The sequence below is a fragment of the Athene noctua genome, chromosome 1, assembly GCF_965140245.1.
Source record: "Athene noctua chromosome 1, bAthNoc1.hap1.1, whole genome shotgun sequence".
Lineage (NCBI taxonomy): Eukaryota > Metazoa > Chordata > Aves > Strigiformes > Strigidae > Athene > Athene noctua.
In genome coordinates, this window is record NC_134037.1 from 261,713,033 (window position 1) to 261,733,653 (window position 20,621).

The window sequence follows — 20,621 nt, forward strand, 5'->3', positions numbered from 1 at the left end:
AAAAAAATGACCGCAGGGCCACCATCCAGAGCTATCTGAGTGCTACATACCTGGACATAGACAACTTGCTATGAAGAAGGGCCAGGCCAGGGAGAGATGTAACTGGAGAAACTTCAGCGCTCAGGTGTCACTGAGAATCAGCCATCAGTTGACCCAATTCTTCTGCAGCCCACACACCAGAGATGGAGGTTTAACAACAGCAGGATATGTGAGAATAATTCCTCTGCTTCCATATGAGACGGAAATTTATTGTCAGGAGACTTCTTACCCTTTCTGTGATAGTTCATTTTCATATTAGCTAGCCACGCACCACTTGGAAAATACAGCTGGACCCCCGCCTCTAAGCAGCAGGCCCACAGCTCTGCTCCAGGCTTGGCTGCTGTGACATCAGGTTGGCTTGGCATGGTGACAGGAGGGGATACAATATGTCCTTGTGCCTCGGTGAACTCTCTTTGTGGGTCAGTCCCAGCCAAATAAGCTAGCGTGGACTAAGAGGCAAGTTTCGGCTTGGGTAGGAGCTGTACATCAACACATCAACGTCATGCCCATGCCAAACCAAACAGCAAAGCCATATTTGCTGGGCGTGGTGCCACGAGATGGAGCGATAGGGGACAGCTGGTTTAGGCATTACGCGGGGTTGTTGGGGCCATACAGCTTTCAGGCCATAAGCTCACTCCGTGGTACTGCCCTGTATTCCTGGGACCACCTATATCCCATGAAAGTGCTGCTCTGAGGATATCAATAAGGTTTTGGGGGAGTGCTGTACACAAGCAAACTTCTCCATAGGATCTGCTTCTGTTGCCAAGACGAGCCAGTGAGAAATTGTTCACTTACTAATTGTTAAACCATTTGGCCTTTAATAATATACAGCTATATATGTACACAGGCAGTAGCTATTGCAGTAATAAGATCATTACTGCTTACTTCGTTATCATTATGTACACGTTGCTGTTAAATTTATTACCCTTGTTCCATGCTTTTTGCAACAACATGTGCAAAATGTATTTACTGCAATATTTAGCAAACCACATCTTTTACACCTGTAGCCATTTTCATCTTGAGTCTCCCAGTATGCGGCAGATCTGAAGTAACTCTGACTCACAGGAGCTGGTGTGCTGCAGAAAATTACCAGTAACCTGTTGCAGAGAAGCAAAGGCTGAGAGCTGGCATATGTTTAGCAGAATCAACAAAGCTGCTCAGCACATGGTGTAAAAGTACATGGCTTTTATCTGATTTTAACAAGCAGATCCAGGAAAGTGGGAGAGGATTGATGCCGTCTAGGAGAAAAGAGTCAGCAACCCATTTTTTTTGGCGAAAATCATTGGCCATCGTTGCACATCTCTGTGCAAAGTGGGGGAAACACACGAAGCTGAAGCCAAACCTCTCCCCTGAGGGGGAGGTCACTTGCTGGAGGTGCTCCTCATGCACCCGGGGGAGAAGGTGGGAGGTTTTCAGGGGTCCCTGGTGCCTGTGGGGGATCCCCAGTGGGGTGGCCCAGAGGAGGTTGGGTCCTGGTTGGTGAAGCCAAGACTCGGTTTGATCCCAAGACGACCACTCAGGAGCTGGCAAAACCCTGTCAGAGGTTTGTACTCCCGCAAACACACATGGAGCCATGGACACCTGCCCAGGTATCAGGACACTTTGAAGCAGAAGACAACATGGGCAAGGTACAGGTCTCTCACTGATTTACGTTGTTTTTGAAATAAAAGGGAGTTTCACACCTAAGGAAAAGAAATAAAAATCCATCCCCTTACCTGGTTTAGATGGCATTTTTGTTATGACCCATTCAAGCATTAAATTAAATTTATCCTGTCCCCCAGGGGTGCATTTGGCCATCCCACTGCTGTGCCACAGAGACACACCTGAGCTGTTGGGACACAAAAGGCAAGGTGTTTGCCCTGCTGTGATGCTTCCCTCTGATATACCCTTTTCCCACACACCCCATCCTGCACGGACTTGGAGTTTAGGGTTTGCAGCCAGCTCCAGTCCCTGTGATTTACCCCAGTCCCGGCGAGCACTGCCCCCAAGAATCTGCAGGTCCGTGTGGCTGAAAGCACACGCTCACATCTGTGGGACAGGCACGGCAAACTTCAGAGGCAAGCACGTGTCCCCAAAGCCTGCGGAGGGGATTTTTTGTGGTATTCACAGACTGTTTCATGTGTCAATACGAGAGGAGCGTAATTACCAGCTGAGAAACTGCAGGAAATAAGCCAAGGTTGAATGAACGAAATGGAAAATAAAGAGAAGCGCAGAGGACACACACATTTTAAAACTATTACGGAGGTATGTATTCACGTGCTCGTGGGAGCCTGGGAATATATAAGAGCTCATGACTGCGAAGGAATGAATTCAAGGACCAGTCTATGGGGAGTATTTTTTTTCCCTGTGACTTCAAACTTCTCTCGGAGCTCGCAGAGTTTTAGTCAGCTGGCATGCAACAGAGGTACGACTTCCCCAAGGAAACTCTTCCTCGGCTTGTGCTGGAAAGGCTGCTGGGAGAGTCCGGGAGGCAGAAGGCTGCAAGCAGAGGCAAAACCTCCTCCTCCTCCTCCTCCTCCAGCCACAGAGCAGGTACGTGAAGACGTGTGCGAACCGGGGAGCCTGCTGGAAAGTTGAGCTTTCGACTGCGGGAGAGAAGGGGGCTCTGGTGACTTAGAGCTGCAGCCTTTAAAAATAACACAGATGAGGAAGGTACTGTATAAATAAAATATACTGTGTTTAGGAATAGGCTGAGGAACTGACTAAACACACTGTATAGATGGCTCTATCCACACAGCTGTGTATTTAATCCATCAGGGACTTACACTGCAGCGAGTTAGATCCTTTACATTAAGGAGGCACTGCTTAGTTTATAACAATACAGTTGTCATATGCCTGCTTTGTTATTATTCTCTGTGTTTACAGTAATGGAAGATGAGGAGATGGATTTTTTTTTTTTCCTTTCTTCACAGGACTCTAGTCTATTTATGGTGTTACTGCATTATAGGTCTCTGAACCAGGAGTGCTGCAGAGATCAGCATTGTGTACTGATTAAACACTGCTCGCCCAGCTCTCCGACACTGAATCCTAATATAGCCTTGGGCAAATCACACAGTCCCTCGGGTAAAATGGGCAAAATGCTGTTTAGTTTATCTGCGCTTCTTACTATCAGTGCTGTCATTGAACTCTCCCCGTTGGAGCACGAGGTGTGGGATGGCAGGGTTATTTTTCTACTCCTAAGATGCTGACAGCTTGAAAGTCACCTTGGGTGAACGATGACTTACTGCCGGTGTTTTGCTGCATCTGGACTGTTATCACGAGGAATTAATGTTGAAGCAATATTTGGAAATAGTCAAGTTTTAGAAAATCCTAGTTTATATCAAAGTCACAGATGATTTTCCAAAGACAAACCCTGTTGTATTTTAGATAAAAGTAGAAATATGTTTCCCTTAAATAGAAGCCAAAGTTTGGCTTTCCACAACAGTGGAAGTTTGGGGTTTTTTACTGAAATGTGATAATTTCATATTTAAAATCAACTTATCACTCCAAAATTCTGAAACCCTTTAGTTTTCAGTAACAAAAATTCATAATCTCTTTTTTAAAGCAGATGGTTACAGCTTAGTATCAGTGCCTGGCCTTTTACTAATACAGTGATGGATGGATTCATGGGGGGGGGGGGTATCAGTGTTATGCAAGTCAAATCTATCAGAAATAATTTTCCTCACTTCATTTTATCTCCTGTTGGATAATACAAATTGAGTACACCTTTTCTTAAACACTGACTCCACTGTCAGTAAAAGCAAAAATGCTGAATTAAAAGCTGATTTTTCTCTCTTTTTGCTGCACTTAAATTAAAGCTAGTGAGAATACATTCTGGTTTGGTTTCTGAATTTGAGTTTCTTCAGAAATTTTGTTCTCCAGGGAGAGTATTTCATGTTCAGATAGTTTAATCTGCAAGTGCCAGTACATGTCACTTTTTGTTGATGGAGGTGTTTTCATTTTCCCATTTGCTGCTGTCCCTTTGCTCAGCCCCTCACTCATAAAGTCTCCAGGTTGGTGGGTTTCATGCAATTCTCATTCATTTCCATTTGCTCTCCTGGAGAGAGGAATAGAAAAAAAAGAAAAAAAAAAAAAAAAAGGTGAATACAGTGGGGAATCGGGCCAAACCCTGTGTGTTCAGTTCATTGAAAATGTTAATTTTTGGTGGGGAAATGCTGTTGGCTGAACACCTGATGGAGGTGCACATGGAGAGAAGACAGAGAGAGAAGGAAGGATGGAAACAGCTTCAAAAGACAGGAGAAAAGGCACGTTGGGATTCAGGAGATGTGGGAGTCCTTGTTTTGACGTGTGGACTTGACACCAGAGAGGCAGGAGGCTGCATCTGCCCATGAGAGACCAAGCACAGTGCATGAGCAAAATGAACCAGGAGAAGCAGCTCCTGGAGTTGTTGTAGGGTCTCAGGAGGTGGATCTGTGCCTCTTTCTCAAAAGCTGTGGCTGAGGATGGCATGGGCTACTTATTTTTTACTAGGGTTAATATTAATGTCTTCTCCAGCTCCCTGGTGGGATGAATCACCAGGGAGCTATTCCAGTCGAAAGGGAGCAAGACTTGTCCCACTCCTGCCCTTGCAGTTCAGACCCACTTTCTAAGGCGGGAGCTTGTTTTATTTACTTCTCTGGAGAGTTTGATTCATACGGCTCGACACAAGACTCAACCCAAAAGCAGTGCCTTAGAAAGCAGCAGCGTTATGGATGGACAGACTCCAAAAGGTCTGGAGGTTCAAGACACATAATCGTCAAGACATATTCTTGTTTATCTGAAACCCTTGGGAACCTGCAGCAGATTATGGACTGGCTCGTGAGAGCCAGCGGCTGGGATTTGCTTATTTTTTTTTTCTTTTCCTTGCTCTGGGCCATGCTGGGAAGAGTGTTTGGAGGAGAGGTCTGATGAGGTGCCCCCAGATCTGGGTGATGTGGGGAGAAATCCAGATGGTGTTGGCAGAAAATGAGCAGGCAGCAATTGCTGAGACCACAGCAAAATCAGGAAGGCCCTGATTTCAAAGGGTCACAGGTGCCAACCCTCTGGCACCAGTGCGATGGGACAGCCCTTGCTATTTTGTGCAGGTGGGCAAAAGTGCTCAATTCTCCAAAATCTGCCCGATGGAGATGAACCAATCTGTCTGATGGAGACGACCCTTGCTCTGCAGACGTGGCTACCAAACACACACCCTGAAATATTTCACTGACATTTTAAAGTGTAAACTGCTGGGTAGCCCAAGGCACAAAAAATATTGAAAATGGGAAGTCAGCCAAGTGCTTCAGGGTCTTTGAAACTATTTGCTGTCAAATCCCCTTTAGGAAAGGGCGAAGATGGTGAGGACAGTGCTAATCTTTCACAGCGCGGTTGGTGTCCTCTAAAGCTGTGGTTTTAATGAAGCAAAGTCCTGAGCAGCAGAATCAGTGCATGCCCTTCCCTCCTGCTTTGGCATTTGTTTCTGTCCAGGCTCTTCTTCACAGTTCAGCTGGCACAGCTGCTTGGCCACTCAGTAAAACAGCTTGAGGAACAGAGCTGGCTTTTTAAAAAGCACAACCAACAAAAGCCCTGCTATTTTTACCCCTGCAAATCCAAACTTCCCGAAGTGCTCTGAACATCCAGGTGTAGAAAAAAGTGAAGCCGAAATCATCCAGGGCACTTGTCATTCTTCATTACAGGCATGATATTTGCATTCAATCTCCAAATCAAATCAAAATATCCTATTTAAAAAAAAAAAAAGAAAGAAAAGAAAAAAGAAAAATATTTTTGTTTTCTTGAAGACCTCAAATATTGGAGGTTTTTCCTGTGAAATGTCTGTGCGTTGCAAGTGCTATTGCACACTGCTGACAAAGCAAACTCTAAACCCAGAGAGCATCCAAAAGGCATTTAAACCTCTGGACACCACAGGGGCCCCCAGCTTCAGCATGAGTTTCCTGCCTACCCCAAGGGGATTGCAGGTGGAGGACTTGACTCCAGGGAGCGTGCCAAAAGGAACAAGTGAAAAACAGCTCTGCAGCCAGCTCTGACCAAGGGAAGACACTACGTGCTTGGGGGAAGGTGATAAAAAAACTGGTGTGATGAAAGCCAAGTCAAGGGCAACCTGTCCGGGGTAGTGATAATCACGCTGGAAAACTGTTGTCCTGAGAGCTAAATGCGAATTTTTCTATCCATTGCACCAAATCGTGCCTTCTCCTGCCCACACGCATAGTGCTGCCTCTTCCTAACATTTATGCCTCTCATTTCAGAGTGCATTACAAAGCACACGAGATGCTAAGAGCACGGCTCTTTGCTATATGATTTCAACCACGGGAAAAGTGCACTGCAACACTTCAAGCTCGTGAAGTTGGGAGAAAGCAGTGGGAAATCTGTATCAAGGTGGAAGCAGGACTTAATTAGCAAAAGGAAGTGAGGAAACCAGCAATTAGACAGCTGCTCCAGCCCTAGAGGGCAGCACAAAATAATAAATAAAAAAGCTGAACTTGCAGGCAATCTGAAATCATCTGCATGACAACAAGCACCCCTCTTGCAATGGGAAGTTTTTACTAGCATGTCCTGTAGATTGAGCACTGTGTACTCACTGCTAAAAATTCCGCAGTTTATCTGGATGTTCAGACCCTCCTGCCTTTACCTGTCTCCCTAATTCCACCCTTGTGCCATGAAAACCCTTCAAGTCAGGTGAGTTGTAGCTGAGACCGAGCCCCCACTTCCTGCCAGCAGACTCCTATCCCACTCTGATTAGTGGGGCCACTGAAAAAAAAAAAAAAAAAAAAAAGTTATTTCTTCCAGGACAAGAAGAATCTCAAGCTTCTTGGCTTTATATTTATCAGCCGTGAGTTTGAAACCTTTAATCCTCAAGCGCTGTTTTCTTAACAATGCAGAGAGTGATTTAGGTGCAGGGGTAGGAGGCTACAACCCTCCAGGAATGTAACTCCCAGGCACAAAACCCTAAAGTAAACACATCGCCTTGCACCACGCACGCAGCTAAACAATGGCATCGGCAATGATAAGTCACTTATTCCCCTGTGCAAACCCATGGCCCGATCCTGATGGTTTCTCTGGCAAAAATCCCCCTTGTTTCTTAACGCCTGCCCTGAGAAAGGGCTTCAGGATGTCGCACAGTAGCTGACTCCGTCCGGAGCACAACGGTGGCTAGGACCCAGCAAGAGCCTGGAGAGGAGTCCGGAGGAAGACAAGCAACATAATTTAAAGCAGACACTGTCCCAAATAAGGTTATTTCCCTGAAAATGCCTTCGTTCTGAAGTTACGGGTGAGCCTCTTGGCGTCCTGAATGGATCGACGTGAAGCTGAAGAACAATTTCATCAGTACCGGGACTGAACCGGTTTCGAAGAGCTGGATATGCTTTTTCAAGACATGATAAGCAGTGTTTGGGGATGCAAGAAACCCTTGAAACAAGGTAAATGTGAAATATTCACTCTTTTTTTAACCCTGAAGGCTCTAATTTAGCATCAGAGTCTTGTGTGAAAAAGGATCAGACCCTGGGGAGTTTGGTTTGTGTTTTGTGTATTCCCTTGTATTTAACCTCTCTTTGGCACAGGCGAACGTCTCTGTTAATTGTCTGAGCAGTAACAGGAATTACCTTTGGGGGAAATTCGGAAGGTGATGTTGTTAGCTACAAGCAACATCTATGAAGTGGTTTCAGGGTTAATATGTAACAGAGGTGCAGGCAAATACTGTTCTGGAGTGGGAACCGGGCAAACTGGGATTAAACCCAGATTATTCCATGGTTTCAAATGTGTCCTGGGGCAAACCACTGCTTTTCTCTGCCTTTGCCCTCCCATCTGTTAAATGGATATACTGATGTGGTTTGGGTACCATGCTTTTTCTAGATGCTAAATTATTTGACCTACTTAATAAGACTCCTTGGGGGTGTTACTGAAATCACCTATATTTTTCAGCTGGGGATGGGTGATTTTGAAGTACTGTGACGGAAAGCTGTGACATTGAGTGGGGTTCAGAGCTCAAGCCTGCTCGGAGGTGTGCTGGGATTTTATCACAGCTGCCAGCGGGAGCAAATGGCACTGAGCACGAAGATGCTTCAACTCTGGGAAAGCCTCAGAGCAATAAAAGCTTCTTTAGGTCAAGATGCTGCTGCTGCTGCTGCTGCTGCTGCGCCAGACTGGTTTTGTAAGCTGTGGTTAGAGACATCAGTGCCAGCAGGCAGGGATTTAGTGGTGATGCTCTCTGGCACCAGGGCAATGAGGGTTCTGTGAACTCCCAGCCCTGCCCTGGCGGGGCTGAGATCTGCCCAGAGAGCAGAGAGGAGGGGGACGCAGTGCTGTGTCACACCAGGTGTTGCTGAGGAGGGTCTAAAGGTTGTCTAGAGAAAAGCTAGGCAGAAAAAGCTCCTCAGCTGGACAGCTGAACAGAAAACCACCTTGCAAAGGGAACCTGCACGAGCAAGGAGGTTGTGCTGCACCATGAGGAGTGGCTTATCCTCCTTTGGATGGAGTCCATGTGGTCTCATGCTGGAAGAGACCACCATGTCCCAGTGCTTCAGAGTGTGACAGCCACCTTAGAATCACCTTGAGGGACAGTCTCCTTCCTTACTACAGATCTGTCTTACACAGCAAGCCATTAAATCAGATTTTAGTGTTCAAAAATATCGGTTTACCAGTTGCTTTATAAACTTACAATTTAGGAAGTTTCAAACCATGTTAAGGACCCCGGATTGTGCCAGGTTTATTATTTAAGAAGCAAAGGGACCATTTTTTTGCGCTGACAATGTGACAAGAGGAGACGTCTCAGAGTGCATGGGATGTATGCTGTCCATCAGGGTGGTGTCCTGTTGTGGGTAATATCCATGGAGATTTCCTCAGCTTAATTCATTGGGTCTAAAGAGAAATAATTTCTGTCTGAGGGCTCTGAGCAAAGCCTTGTAATGATCGGTATGTTTGTCTTTTCTCTCAGCAAACTAATACCAAAATGATAAAATTTCTCCTCCTTAGAGGAGGCACCCACTCCTCTAAGCCTGGGGAATGAGGAACAGAAGGGGAATGATAGACATTATAGATGGTGTTATCAGCATTTCCTCCTTCCACAGAATGATTTCAGCATATTTTGCAAACATTAATAAAAAGGGCCAAGAATGAAGACCTCTGGTCTTGTTTTAGAAGTGGGGAACGGATTTCTGATTCTGCTGCTGAGCCCCAAAGACAAACTCCAATCTCTTTCACCTTGGAGTCCCAGACCATCATCCATTACTTGTTGTTTCACTGAACTAGAAGGAATATTCAGTCTGAAAACAGAGGAGCTGTTGTCTAAGCTTCCCCAGTTTCTCTCTTCCTAGTACACAGCTCTTCTCTCTGGTTGGGAAGTGGAAGGATGAGCAGGTTCCCACAGTGAACCTGTTGTCATTGATGTTCAGCAATTGTAATTCCTGCGCAGAAGCGTGGCCATCAGCTGCATCCTTCAAACAGTGACTAAGTGAAGGCTGGGAACAATCCCATTGCTTTTGTTTCCAGCCTCCTCATGTTCTGTGGGTGGAATCCGCTGAGTAACGGTACATTGATGCCGGTATTTGGCGGCACATGTGCATGGGATTGGCGTGCATTTGGAGCTTGACAGATGCAGGTTTGCTCCTAGAAAGGCTTAAGAGCAGTGCTGACCAAGCACTGCTGCATGGCTTCCAGGTGGGAGCTGGCGTGTGTCTCACCGACTCTGGATGTGGGCAGGACGAGCTCCCATCTGCTTGCAAGAAGCCATACAAATGCAGACAGATTCAACATGGCTGCAACAGAGGCTGCCATAAAGAAGTGATATCTGGAGCTCACACCCGTAGTCACCACAGCCAGGAACCTTATCAGTGTCCATCTAGAAACACACCATTTGAAGGACAAATGCTTTCCCTTGGCTTCATTTCCATTTTTCTCCCCTTGCTCAGTGACAGGCCTCCCAGTGTTGTTCGATCCTTTTGTATTTATTTCTATGCTAATTTCTGGAGTGCTTTCTAAACAGTTATAACCCTGATGAATCCTTTGTTTCACACAAATCCATCCCATTTTATACCTGACTCATTGTAAGGCACCTGCTTTCAAATATATTCAAAAGCCTGCCCGTACCTGGGATGTATAAAATGGAAAAACTAACATTTGGATAAAATGTTCTCAGTCCGTTCTTTAAGCTGTTTATATTAACTCAGCAAATCTGAATGAGTGTGTAAAAGCTTTTTGACACTCTGGGATGAGAGGAGTGGAAATGGAAAGTGTTCCCATTGCTTGTTGTTTCTGAGTGGCACCGTTTCACTTTGCTCCGTACTTGGCACCCCAAAACTCCAGCCCAGTTGAAAGTCTCTGAGCTGCCTCTATGGGAAGAGTGAAGGTAACTCAGTCTTCAGTGCTTGTCTTTCTCCACGATGTGAGACACACTGCCCAGCTTGAGCATCTGAACTTCTCTGCGTGGCCTGGGTATCATTGAGGTAGCAGCTGAAATCAAACAGGGGCAATCCCACAAAATGCCTTGGACCTTCTTTTTAAGTCCTCATATAAATCTTTTTTTCCCACCAGGCTCAAAGGGGTACAAATGTACACAGGTAGGTCATAAGTGCTATAGGCTCAGAGATGGGTTAATTTACCAGTCAGAGAGGGACCTGGGGGGGTGATTGACAGCTGGCTGAACAGGAGCCAGAGTGTGTCCAGGGGCCAAGAAGGGCAATGGCATCCTGGCTTGTGTCAGCACTGGCGTGGCCAGCAGGGACAGGGAAGGGATCTGAGCCCTGGGTTCGGCACTGGGGAGGCCGCCCCTCGATTCCTGGGTTCAGTTTTGGGCCCCTCACCCCAAAAAGGCCATTGAATGACTCGAGCGTGGCCAGAGAAGGGCAACGGAGCTGGGGCAGGGTCTGGAGCACAGGTCTGCTGGGGAGCGGCTGGGGGAACTGGGGGGGTTCAGTCTGGAGAAGAGGAGGCTGAGGGGAGACCTCCTGGCCCTCTGCAACTCCCTGTCAGGAGGGTGCAGAGAGGGGGGATGAGTCTCTTTAACCAAGTAGTAAGTGATAGGACAAGAGGGAATGGCCTCAAATTTCACCAGGGAAGGTTTAGACTGGATGTCAGGAAGCATTTCTTTGCAGAAGGGGCTGTTGGGCATTGGAATGGGCTGCCCAGGGCAGGGGGGAGTCCCCAGGATCCCTGGAGGGGTTGAAGAGTCGGGCTGAGCCAGCGCTGAGGGATCTGGCGGAGCTGGGAACGGTCAGTGTTAGGTCAATGGTTGGACTAGATGATCTTCAAGGTCTTTTCCAACCTAGATGATTCTGTGATTCTGTGATTCTGTAAGCTATTGTACAGCATGTGTGCTTTTCCATGTTAGACGATGATCTGGCGACAGCTTTCGCAAGCATCAACCCCTGAGTCCCATTTGAAATCTAACCATAATTACTTTTACCTGCAGAACCATGAAACTGTACATCATCTTCTTCCTGGCAGTGGTGAACCGAGGGACCTCTAACAATCAGCCCAGAGAGGGGATGTCCTGTGAAATGGTAAGGCTGTCTCCCTACTCTGGCCCCTTGAGATCCTGGATGAGGTTGGGACCCCTTGTTACAGGCCCAGCTGTGGACTGTGAGAAGGGAAAACCCCCCAGGACGGGACTCTCCGTGATGGCAGAGATGGGCTTTCCTGGGGTAGTGGATGCTCAGCAGGCTATTCTCAGGTTATGTCCTTGTTGTAGCGACAACACAAAAAAGGGGAGGTGGGGGGAAAGAAGTGTCATTTTCTCCATTTTTTTTTTCTAAAGGGGAGCTGGTTAAAAGAAATTTAACCTGATTTCCCCAGGACTGTATAGAGATTCTGTGACCGAGACAAAGAAAGGACTTAGACCTAAAATCAACTCCTTTATATCAGGGCAAAGTTCTTTGTGCTTTAAATAAAGCATCTTCTGTGAAATACATCTATACCAGCCCTTTTGTAATAATAGGGAGACTGACCTCCTCTGCCCTGACACAGCATTGCTGCCGAGGGAGTTGTACCTGACTTCTGCTGGAGGTAAAAGAAGTGACAAAGCCTCTCGTTCCAGTACAAAATTTGTTCCTTGAATTTTTTGCAAGCACCTGGTACAATATTATAAACGTTCTTCACAGCTGAACTTTCTCCTTCCCCTATCCAAGTGTTTCTGACTGTAACAGGACATTTAAAAATACTTATCTTTCCTTTTTTTTTTTTTTTTTTTTTTTTTCTGAACGTTGAAGCTGTTCAGCACAAATCCTCAAGAATTTCCAAAATAGGGAAAAAAATAATTTGCTAGCTGTACACATCTCCCTTATGGGACTCATTCCATTCCTGCCCACCCTGCTGTATTGCTGCACTTCCTGAATTCCAGAGAAATTAAGAGCTAGTATATATAAAAAGATCTTGGGAAGGTGACTGGGTAGCTCAATTCATTGGCTGGAGAGGGAAAACTGATGAAGCCACTGTAAACATGACAGCTTGGGTCCCATGTATCATAGTCACATGAAGGCTGGGTGAGACACGCAATAATCCAAGCCGATTCATCCTGTCCCCTTTCTTGATGGGTCACAGATCAGGCTGATTGCTGAGAACTAAACACATGGTTGTTTCCACCACTCCACTGTAAACTGCTTTCATCAAGACAACAACCTAAGGCTCTACGCAACTAGTCTGGGATAAATTTGACCCTGACAGAAAACATGCTGCAGTCAGGGGCTGGAATGCTCATCTGGCACAAATTAACAGCTCAGCAATGCTTGTCTTCTTTTGCTGGGCGTTTGGTCTAATAGAAGGAGGAGGGTGTAAAGCCAAACAGCTTAAAGAAAGAGGGAGCTACTGGGTTAGCAGATGGGTCCGCTGAGAGTCCTGATTACTTCACATGATTATTTTTCATCACAGCCTCGGTGTTTCACACAATGCTTTCCCTGTGGTGACACCTTTAGAATAGCAAAGGCCCAGAAATGGAAACTTTCATCCCGGATCTGGACAAAGAAGCATGAGTCAGAAACCTGTGCCCCTCTCTGACTCACCACTGGTGGTCCTGTCTTTGAACCAAAGTCTTGTAAAAGAGGTTTTAGCAAGTAAACAGTCCCCAGCAGACATGGGAGTGAGCTGCGCTGATTGTACAAGTCACTGCACATCTACCTGTTTGTGAGACAAGGTACAACTTAAATGGCAGGAGGTTCTTCTTAACTCACATTGCCTTCCACGGAGAGGCGCTTCAACTAGTTCATGTTTGGCCTCCCAAAGAAGGATGCTTCTGCTAATTCATATTAACTGGCAAAGGAAGAGCTTTCAAATAATTTAGGGAAGGATGTTTCGCAGATTATATCTTACCTTACGTTGAGGTGATGCAAGAACACGTGCATAACCGGTTATAGTAGGTCAGCTGATATGTGGTACTTGGGAAAATTGCTAAGATTTGGTTGTGTAGCTGAGCCTCCACCTGGGCAGCTCTTCTAGAGAGTGAGCATGGACACCATGCAAGTGCATGTCAGAGCCAAGTGTCTCCAGCCCAAGTTCTTTGGTTCAAACACTCATGAGTTGGTGCAGAACACAAGTGGAGGCTTGGATCCAGTTTCGTTGTTTGTGGGGATTTTACTAAGGTGGGTGAGAACTTCCACCCAGTGCTCAGCACTGAAGAACTAGAGTCAGAATCCAAATGATGCTCAACTTTGGAGCTGTTGGGTCATTTTTTCACCAGTACCTGAATGGCACCAGCCACTAAAGGGACCAAGTGATCCCCACCCTGCAGTATTTCTCACCAATGGACTTCAAACAAACCAGTAGCAGCACTGGCAGAGGTGATGAAGTCAGAATGTGAGACCAGCAAAAAACACTTTTTCAGCCTCAGGCTGTCAACCCATTGGGCTATGGGGTGGCAGGAGGGGAGATAGGAGCAAACAGATGCTGTTTGCTCCATCCCACTGAGACATGCTTCGTATTTTCTTACTAGTGATGATGAGAATGGAATTCATGCAGTTTGAGTCTCGGGGGAGTAGAGATGCCGCAGAATAGACTAGATAAATAATTCAGCGAGGATCAAAATAGTTAGTGAAAAGGAATGAAAGTGTTTTTAAAAAGAAAAAAAAAAAAACAGGAGGGGAAATATTATAGGAACAAATAGCAGACATTAGGAGGTGTAGATTTTCAGTACCTTTTGTCACTGGGAGAGTTTAGAGGATGCAGATTAAAGGCCCAATCCTGCAAGATACACGGTGAACTGGGACTGACTTTTTCCCCGTCAACTTCAGTGAAAACCAGCTGGATGGCATTGACGGTAACTGGGCCAGGACTTTTCTAAGACGCTGGGTGACCAGAGGGAGTGGAGGATGCTCAACACTTGTTGAGACCAAAGTGTGGAAAGAAACCTGATATCTGCCTTAGGCTGCAAAGCGGCTGTGGCTTGTTCACTCGGGGATTTTGTTTCCTTCTGGTTTCTCCCTCTTTCACAAACCAAGCAAGAAGAGACTTCCTACTCTGGGCCTCGGAGATAAGCATAACTCTGTGCACATTTTAGCTCAACATGAGCAATGCTACAGTGGCTTTGCAGGAAAGAAATAATGTCATGGAGAAGACAGAAAATTTCCTGCTTTTTTTTCCTAATTTGTTTAGGTGCGGGAGATTTGAGTGAATTGGAGGGGAAAAAAAAAGAGGGGGTTCAGGTTGTAATATGCCATTTACTTGGGATCTTTGGCAAAGATGTGTCATGGGTAGGACCATGGAGCAGCCTGTGTATATCTAGAGTTTGGATGAGCACTTACACTTCTCTGGCACATTTTTGTGTTGTCTCCAAAGCTCACACGATGCAAAAGAGATTCACAAAATGCTGACTATTGCCCCATTTCTCCTAAACAGACCTGCCACTTCATTCACCTAAAAAAAAAAAAAAAAAAGTTTGCATGAAACAGATGGTTTTCAATATTTTCTACATTCAATGTTTCTTTAATGTCTGAAAAGCTTTGCGTCATGGAATCTGGATTTTGCTTGTCCACAGAAGTTAAGACTCAACAGATTTTTTTTTTTTTCCTTTCTTTTCTTTCTGATCTTTCTACAAAGAGCACATGACCCAGTCACCCAAATAAATTCATAACAAGAATTTTCCTCCAGTAAATTTAAATGCTGCCTAATCCTTTCACATTCCACTTCCTTCTGCTGCTGTATGTTCCCCTTAATAACGAAATACAGCTTGACATTTATGCAAGGATGATCACGTTCATGTTTCCAATGTCCCTTGTGAACATATACTCCAAGTTTTGCTCTGGACACAGATTCAGTCCTAGCTGCAATTAAACAGACATGCATGTAGAAGATTAATTTGACTTGGACACTTCAGTTTTTTCTCTACCCTGCTGCTCATAACTGGACTGAAAAGGCATGGCCGTCACTGCACATCACAGCTTCTTTCCTTTCAAAAGCTGGCTTTACATAATTTGTCTCTTCCATGTTGTGTCACGGCTGTCTTGTGTGGGTGGTTTCATAAGGTGTGCTCCCCATACAAGAAGAAGGGAACTGTTGCCTTAGGAAGAGGATAAAGATGGATGATAAAATCAGGAAGAGTTTTGAGATTTGCATCAGATTTTCAGTTGTTGAATGACCCATCTGGCTCAAGATGCATTGCTTAACTATGCCGTAGCTAAACGAAGCCATGATCAAATATCTGAGGGTGTGATTAAGGAGAGAGATGGTTTTTGTGCTCTAGGATCCTTAGACATTTCTCCTTGCTTTGGGACCTATGCTGCCAACAGGGTGAAACTCTTCTAAGTAAGTACTGCTTACTATTACAAGTAGAGTTTGCAAAATGTAATAGGGTAATGAAGCTGAGAAAATCCAAACATCAAAACAAAGGTGAGGAAGCAGTGCTTGATTGCAATGGAAAGAGGGCAAAACTCCTTCACTTGGGACTATTAAAATGAGCCTGGGAGAAAGGTGCAAAAACATTTAGTAGGTATCACATGCAGATAAAACTCCCTACTGCTGTAAGACAGAAATGTCTTTAAAATGAAACGGGTGTTGTTAGCTGCAAAGAAGGATTAGGGTTGTTGTTCTTGCTGTCTGAATGCTCAGAGAAAGTAGTGTGATCAGTGTTTCAGAAGAAGGATCTCCCTGGATGTTGAATGTTTTTTTCCTTGTATTTCATGCAAAGATGTTTTTTTCATTTGTCACATGACAGCCCATTTTCTCTCTTTTTTTTTTTCTTTTTTTTTTTTTTTTCTGGCAGGCAAACTTGCAGGCATTTTGCCACAACAAAGACCTCCACCAAATCCCTCGTGAGCTCCATCCGAATGTAAACAAAATAGATCTATCTGGAAATCTGATTCAAAGCATCCCTGAAATGCCGTTATCATTTTACACTTCCCTCCAGTGCCTGGATTTAAGCTCTAACCAGATAAGCTTCATTACGCCTGGAGTCTTTGCACACATGACGAGTTTGCTGGAAATAAATTTAGCCAACAATCACTTATATGAACTTGCTCAGAATGGGACAGAAGGGATTGGACATTTACCCAAGGTGGAAATACTGGACTTGTCCCACAACAGTCTGTACAATGGGATGGCTGAGTATTTCATTAAACAAGCTCCAGCACTGCGGTATCTTTCCTTGGCAGACAACAGTATTATAATGATATCACACAAGATGTTTCAGGGATCTCCCAGTCTTGTGGAGATAGATCTTCAGAGTAACATCATCATGGAAATAGAAGAAGGTGCTTTTGAGACTCTGGTGAACCTTTCCAAACTCAATCTCTCCATGAATTCAATTACTTGCATTTCTGATTTCAACCTCAGACAGCTGGAGATACTTGACCTTAGCAGGAATAGCATTGAGACCTTCCACACCACAAAGTCAGATGATGAATATAGCTTAAGATGTTTGGATCTGAGTGAAAACAAACTGCTTCACTTCCCAGTCTTCCCCCAGGTAAATAAGCTGGTAACTCTGAATTTATCAAAGAATTTAATCCAGCTCACTGATGAATCCCCTCATAGTAAAATGGACTATATGGAAAATGAATGGCTAGATGCTTCTTTTCATCTTCTTGATCAGAAGCAAAGTAGAAACAAAAGTTCTCTTTATTTATCCCAGCTTGTATATTTAGACTTAAGTTATAATGAAATCAAATCCATTCCGGATGAGTTCTTTGAATCAATGTTGTCCCTTCACACCCTTAATCTCAGTAAAAATTGTCTTCAGGCATTTGTAGTAACTTATGACAGTGCGTTGATCTCCCTAGTTGTCCTCGACTTGAGCTACAATGCTTTGCAAAACCTTCTCCTAGACGCTGGCACGCTGTCAAATTTGAAGGAGCTCTATATTCAAAACAACCACCTTCAGACCCTGCAATTTGATATTTTCTCAAGTCTCCCCAGCCTCAGACTTCTTAATCTACAGAGCAATAATATCAGCCTTTGCAGCATGTACTCAGGATTAGCTAAGCAAAGACTTGCTGGAGAGGAAAGTGGTTGTGTGTCATTTGTGGATTCTCCTACTCTCCAGTACTTGTACCTAGCTGACAACATGCTGAGCATCCTACCAGCTTACACTTTCTACAAGACTTCTCTCGTTGTCTTGGATCTCTCCATGAACCCTGGACTGAAAATAGAAGTTAAAGCATTATCAGGACTGGAAAAGTCTCTGGAATATTTGTATTTACATGGCAATAGCCTGATAGAGTTAAATATTGACTTGCCTTGTTTTAGTCACCTTAAACATTTAAACCTCTCCGAAAATCAACTGAACTGGCTGCCTAAGTGGGGTAGTGACTCTCCACTGGAAGTTCTGGACCTACGGAACAATAGGTTTAGCACATTGCAAAACAGCAATATTTTAGCATTAGAAAATTCCCTTAAAAACTTGTATCTCACTGGGAACCCACTCAACTGCTGTGGAAACATCTGGCTGTCGTCAATGATCCAGAACAAAAATGTCCAGATCCCCAACGTGGAGCACTTAACGTGTCAGTACACTCAGAACTTTGGGTACCAGGAAGAAATGCACATCGGGAACATTAGACCAGAAGACTGTGAAAAAGAGGATCTGAAGAAAATCAACTTCCTTATTATATTAACATTTGTGTTGGTTTTATCCGTGATCATCATTGGCGTGGGTTCATTTTTTTGCTTCCGCAGGCAAAACTTTAGCCATCAGTTTAAAGCATAGGATCACAAAATGCCTTGAGAACTGAAGAAATCAGGTGCTACACTGCCGGTGTGTAGAAATGAAGGGTAAAATTCTCATCTTTGATTTGTCACTGTGGATTTTAAGACAAAGTGCTCCTGAACTGCACCACTATAGTGCTCCGGGTTGCAGGGGCTGAAAAGAGAATTTGCCGTGGTTTTGCACTTGCTTCATTCACAAGCAGATCTGCTCAAAAATTTTATAGAGTGGTAGAAGAGGCCACTGTAAAGTCCTGCTGTTATTTTGAGGGATATGTGATTTAAACCAGACTACAAGAAAAACGCCCTCTAAGGTCCTGAGACTTTTCACTAACCTCAGAGATACTCAGTGATGTCACCTTCACCGAAAGACTTTCTGCAAATTGAGCGTTGTAACTGAACTACCTTTTTATGACGGTTATTGATGACATCAACTGAGTAGGAAAACCTTTCTTAAAATTACGTGCTTCCAGGAGATATTTTGATTTGATCTAAGGTTTGATTTTTCCTAACTGGTTAGCTCCTAACCCTTCTAAAACCGAAATCATACAAACCTACACCAGGTCAGGACAAAATGCAATCTTTTACTCCTTGAAGATGGTTGCAGATCATTCTTATCTGATAATGAGAAATTAGATAAGAAAGGAAATTACAGCTTGTGTCTGTTGTGCTCATGGCTGCCATTTAGAATATCCATGGCTGACTATGGGAACCAAAGACCTTGGTGGTAGGAACCTCTTTGGGTACCTCACTTTGGTTGTAGTGTGTTGCTCCAGGCACTGGGGCAAGACATGAGAGGTCCGTGAGGTCAGTTAGCCTTGACACTTAATACCCATGAGCGATGCGAGAGAAATTCGAGGTGTGAAACAGCTGCGCTGTACGTTACCCAGATCTGCTCAGGAGGTCACAGGTCCACAGTTCAACTCAAAGAGGAGAAATTTGCCCCTCACGTGCAATACGTATTTAACTGGGTTTAATGTGAAGAAATTCAACTCTGAGGTGAATACTTTTTAAAAGAAGAGTCTTGGAGAATGAATTTCAACCAGCTAACATTGGACTGAAATATTTCTATTTCTAAGGAAAACTGTTGGGAACTCACTGCATACAGTTGCACTCAATGCAGAAGGGTAACACATCTATTTTTAAAGGTCACAGGAGGTTAGACAGCAAAAAGGTGTTTTAAAGATACCAGTGTGAAACAATACACAGGAAACCTAGTCCTGGGCCATTATTCAGACCAGATGTCCACCGTCTCTCCCTAAAAGATATTATGGTCTAGAGAACTGGCTGCAAGAAAAGTTATATAGAACCTCATTCTGTGATGGGTTTAACGTGGCCAACCTGTTGTGTTGCTCAAAGTTGGCAGTGACGTATGTTATGTCCCGTACTCTGACAGCAAATTCACCCTTTTGAAGTGGAAAAAAAGCTCACCAACAGTGGGAGCCTGACCTACTAACAGGGTTCAATGGCTTCGAAAGGAGCTATATCAGGTTTTCTGTTAATGCCAAGAACTGTACGTGAAGGCACGTAAGAGAAACAGAGGTCAGACCATAAACCTGTTCAGGTAAACAACTCAGAGTCAAATTGCTGCTCCATTTCTGTTTCTTCCAGCTAGTGAATGTCAAAATTAATACACTACAAAAAGGTGCGTAATTCTATTTTTTAAGCAGTTATGTAAGAAACTGGCTGGTAGTTTTCATTGTAGAATTTTGTACAATAAAAACACCTTTGAATTTTGTAAAAAGCACAGGGTTGTGAATATATTAAAGCACCAGCTTGGAATGCTCCACAGATGAAAAGCTATTATGTCTTCCTATTTTTCTATGGTGTTCAGAGTCCACCTTAGATCTTTACCTTCTGGTGATGAATCAGGGGTAGCTGCTCCATACAACCAATAGAGAACAAGGAGATCTACTGAAGATGTAGGCAAGCATTTGCAGAGTCAGCAGCAATACGGCCTGATCTAACCTCTACGAAAGCCAACACTCCCCATTGGCTCAAGCTCTTATTTTTGCAGGAGAAAGTTTGCACAAGCAGCAATCCCGGGGATTAGTCGGAAGCCCGATGTTGAAGATGGTGAGCTTTTTCCTTTGGTGTGAAAGCAAGCTGAGCTGTGTGCCCAGATGCGGGCCAGTTTAGCCACACACTGAGTTCATGTCTTTTGTGTTGAGCACGGCAAGATTATATCTCCTTTTGAGAGCCAGTATTAGCTTGGCTGTCATGACTGGAATTAGTTAATAGCCTGATGACAGAGCCAAAACCATTTAATTAACTGTTTTAACACTGCTTATGTTTGGCTCTACCAAAAGGAAGTGCTTGTTATTACTAAACATCTGGGACTAATTAGACTTCCATTGACTTCCCTGGGAGCAGAAACAGCTTTCTCGAGGAATAAGCCTCAGGAGTAAAGCGCTGCATGGCTCATTTGGATTTCTCTGTTAGCAGCATGAGCAACCGAGAAGTGACATGAGCCCGCTCCAGCCAGTTCTGTTATT

The 20,621-nt window shown here is 44.5% G+C and overlaps 1 protein-coding gene across 2 annotated transcripts; it reads left to right on the top strand.

The window, feature by feature from the left end:
- Positions 1-2,462: 2,462 nt before the first annotated feature.
- LRRC32 (leucine rich repeat containing 32) lies at positions 2,463-20,239 on the top strand. 2 transcript variants are annotated; one of them, XM_074918640.1, is made up of 3 exons: positions 2,463-2,571; positions 11,414-11,504; positions 16,190-20,239. In XM_074918640.1, exons 2-3 carry the CDS (start codon positions 11,418-11,420, stop codon positions 18,128-18,130), a joined length of 2,028 nt encoding a protein of 675 aa, XP_074774741.1. In that variant the 5' UTR covers positions 2,463-2,571; positions 11,414-11,417; the 3' UTR covers positions 18,131-20,239. The 2 variants fall into 2 exon arrangements, with proteins under 2 accessions (XP_074774741.1, XP_074774733.1); XM_074918632.1 differs by lacking the exon at positions 2,463-2,571 and adding an exon at positions 5,698-7,427.
- The last annotated feature ends 382 nt before the right edge of the window (positions 20,240-20,621 follow it).

Excerpts from the sequence above, each read along its gene's own strand:
- LRRC32 (XM_074918632.1), top strand. The coding sequence starts at position 7,405 with ATGCAAGAAACCCTTGAAACAAG. Across the intron at positions 7,428-11,413 it reads CAAGAAACCCTTGAAACAAG|AACCATGAAACTGTACATCA; the intron begins GTAAATGTGAAA and ends TTTTACCTGCAG. Across the intron at positions 11,505-16,189 it reads AGGGGATGTCCTGTGAAATG|GCAAACTTGCAGGCATTTTG; the intron begins GTAAGGCTGTCT and ends TTTTTCTGGCAG.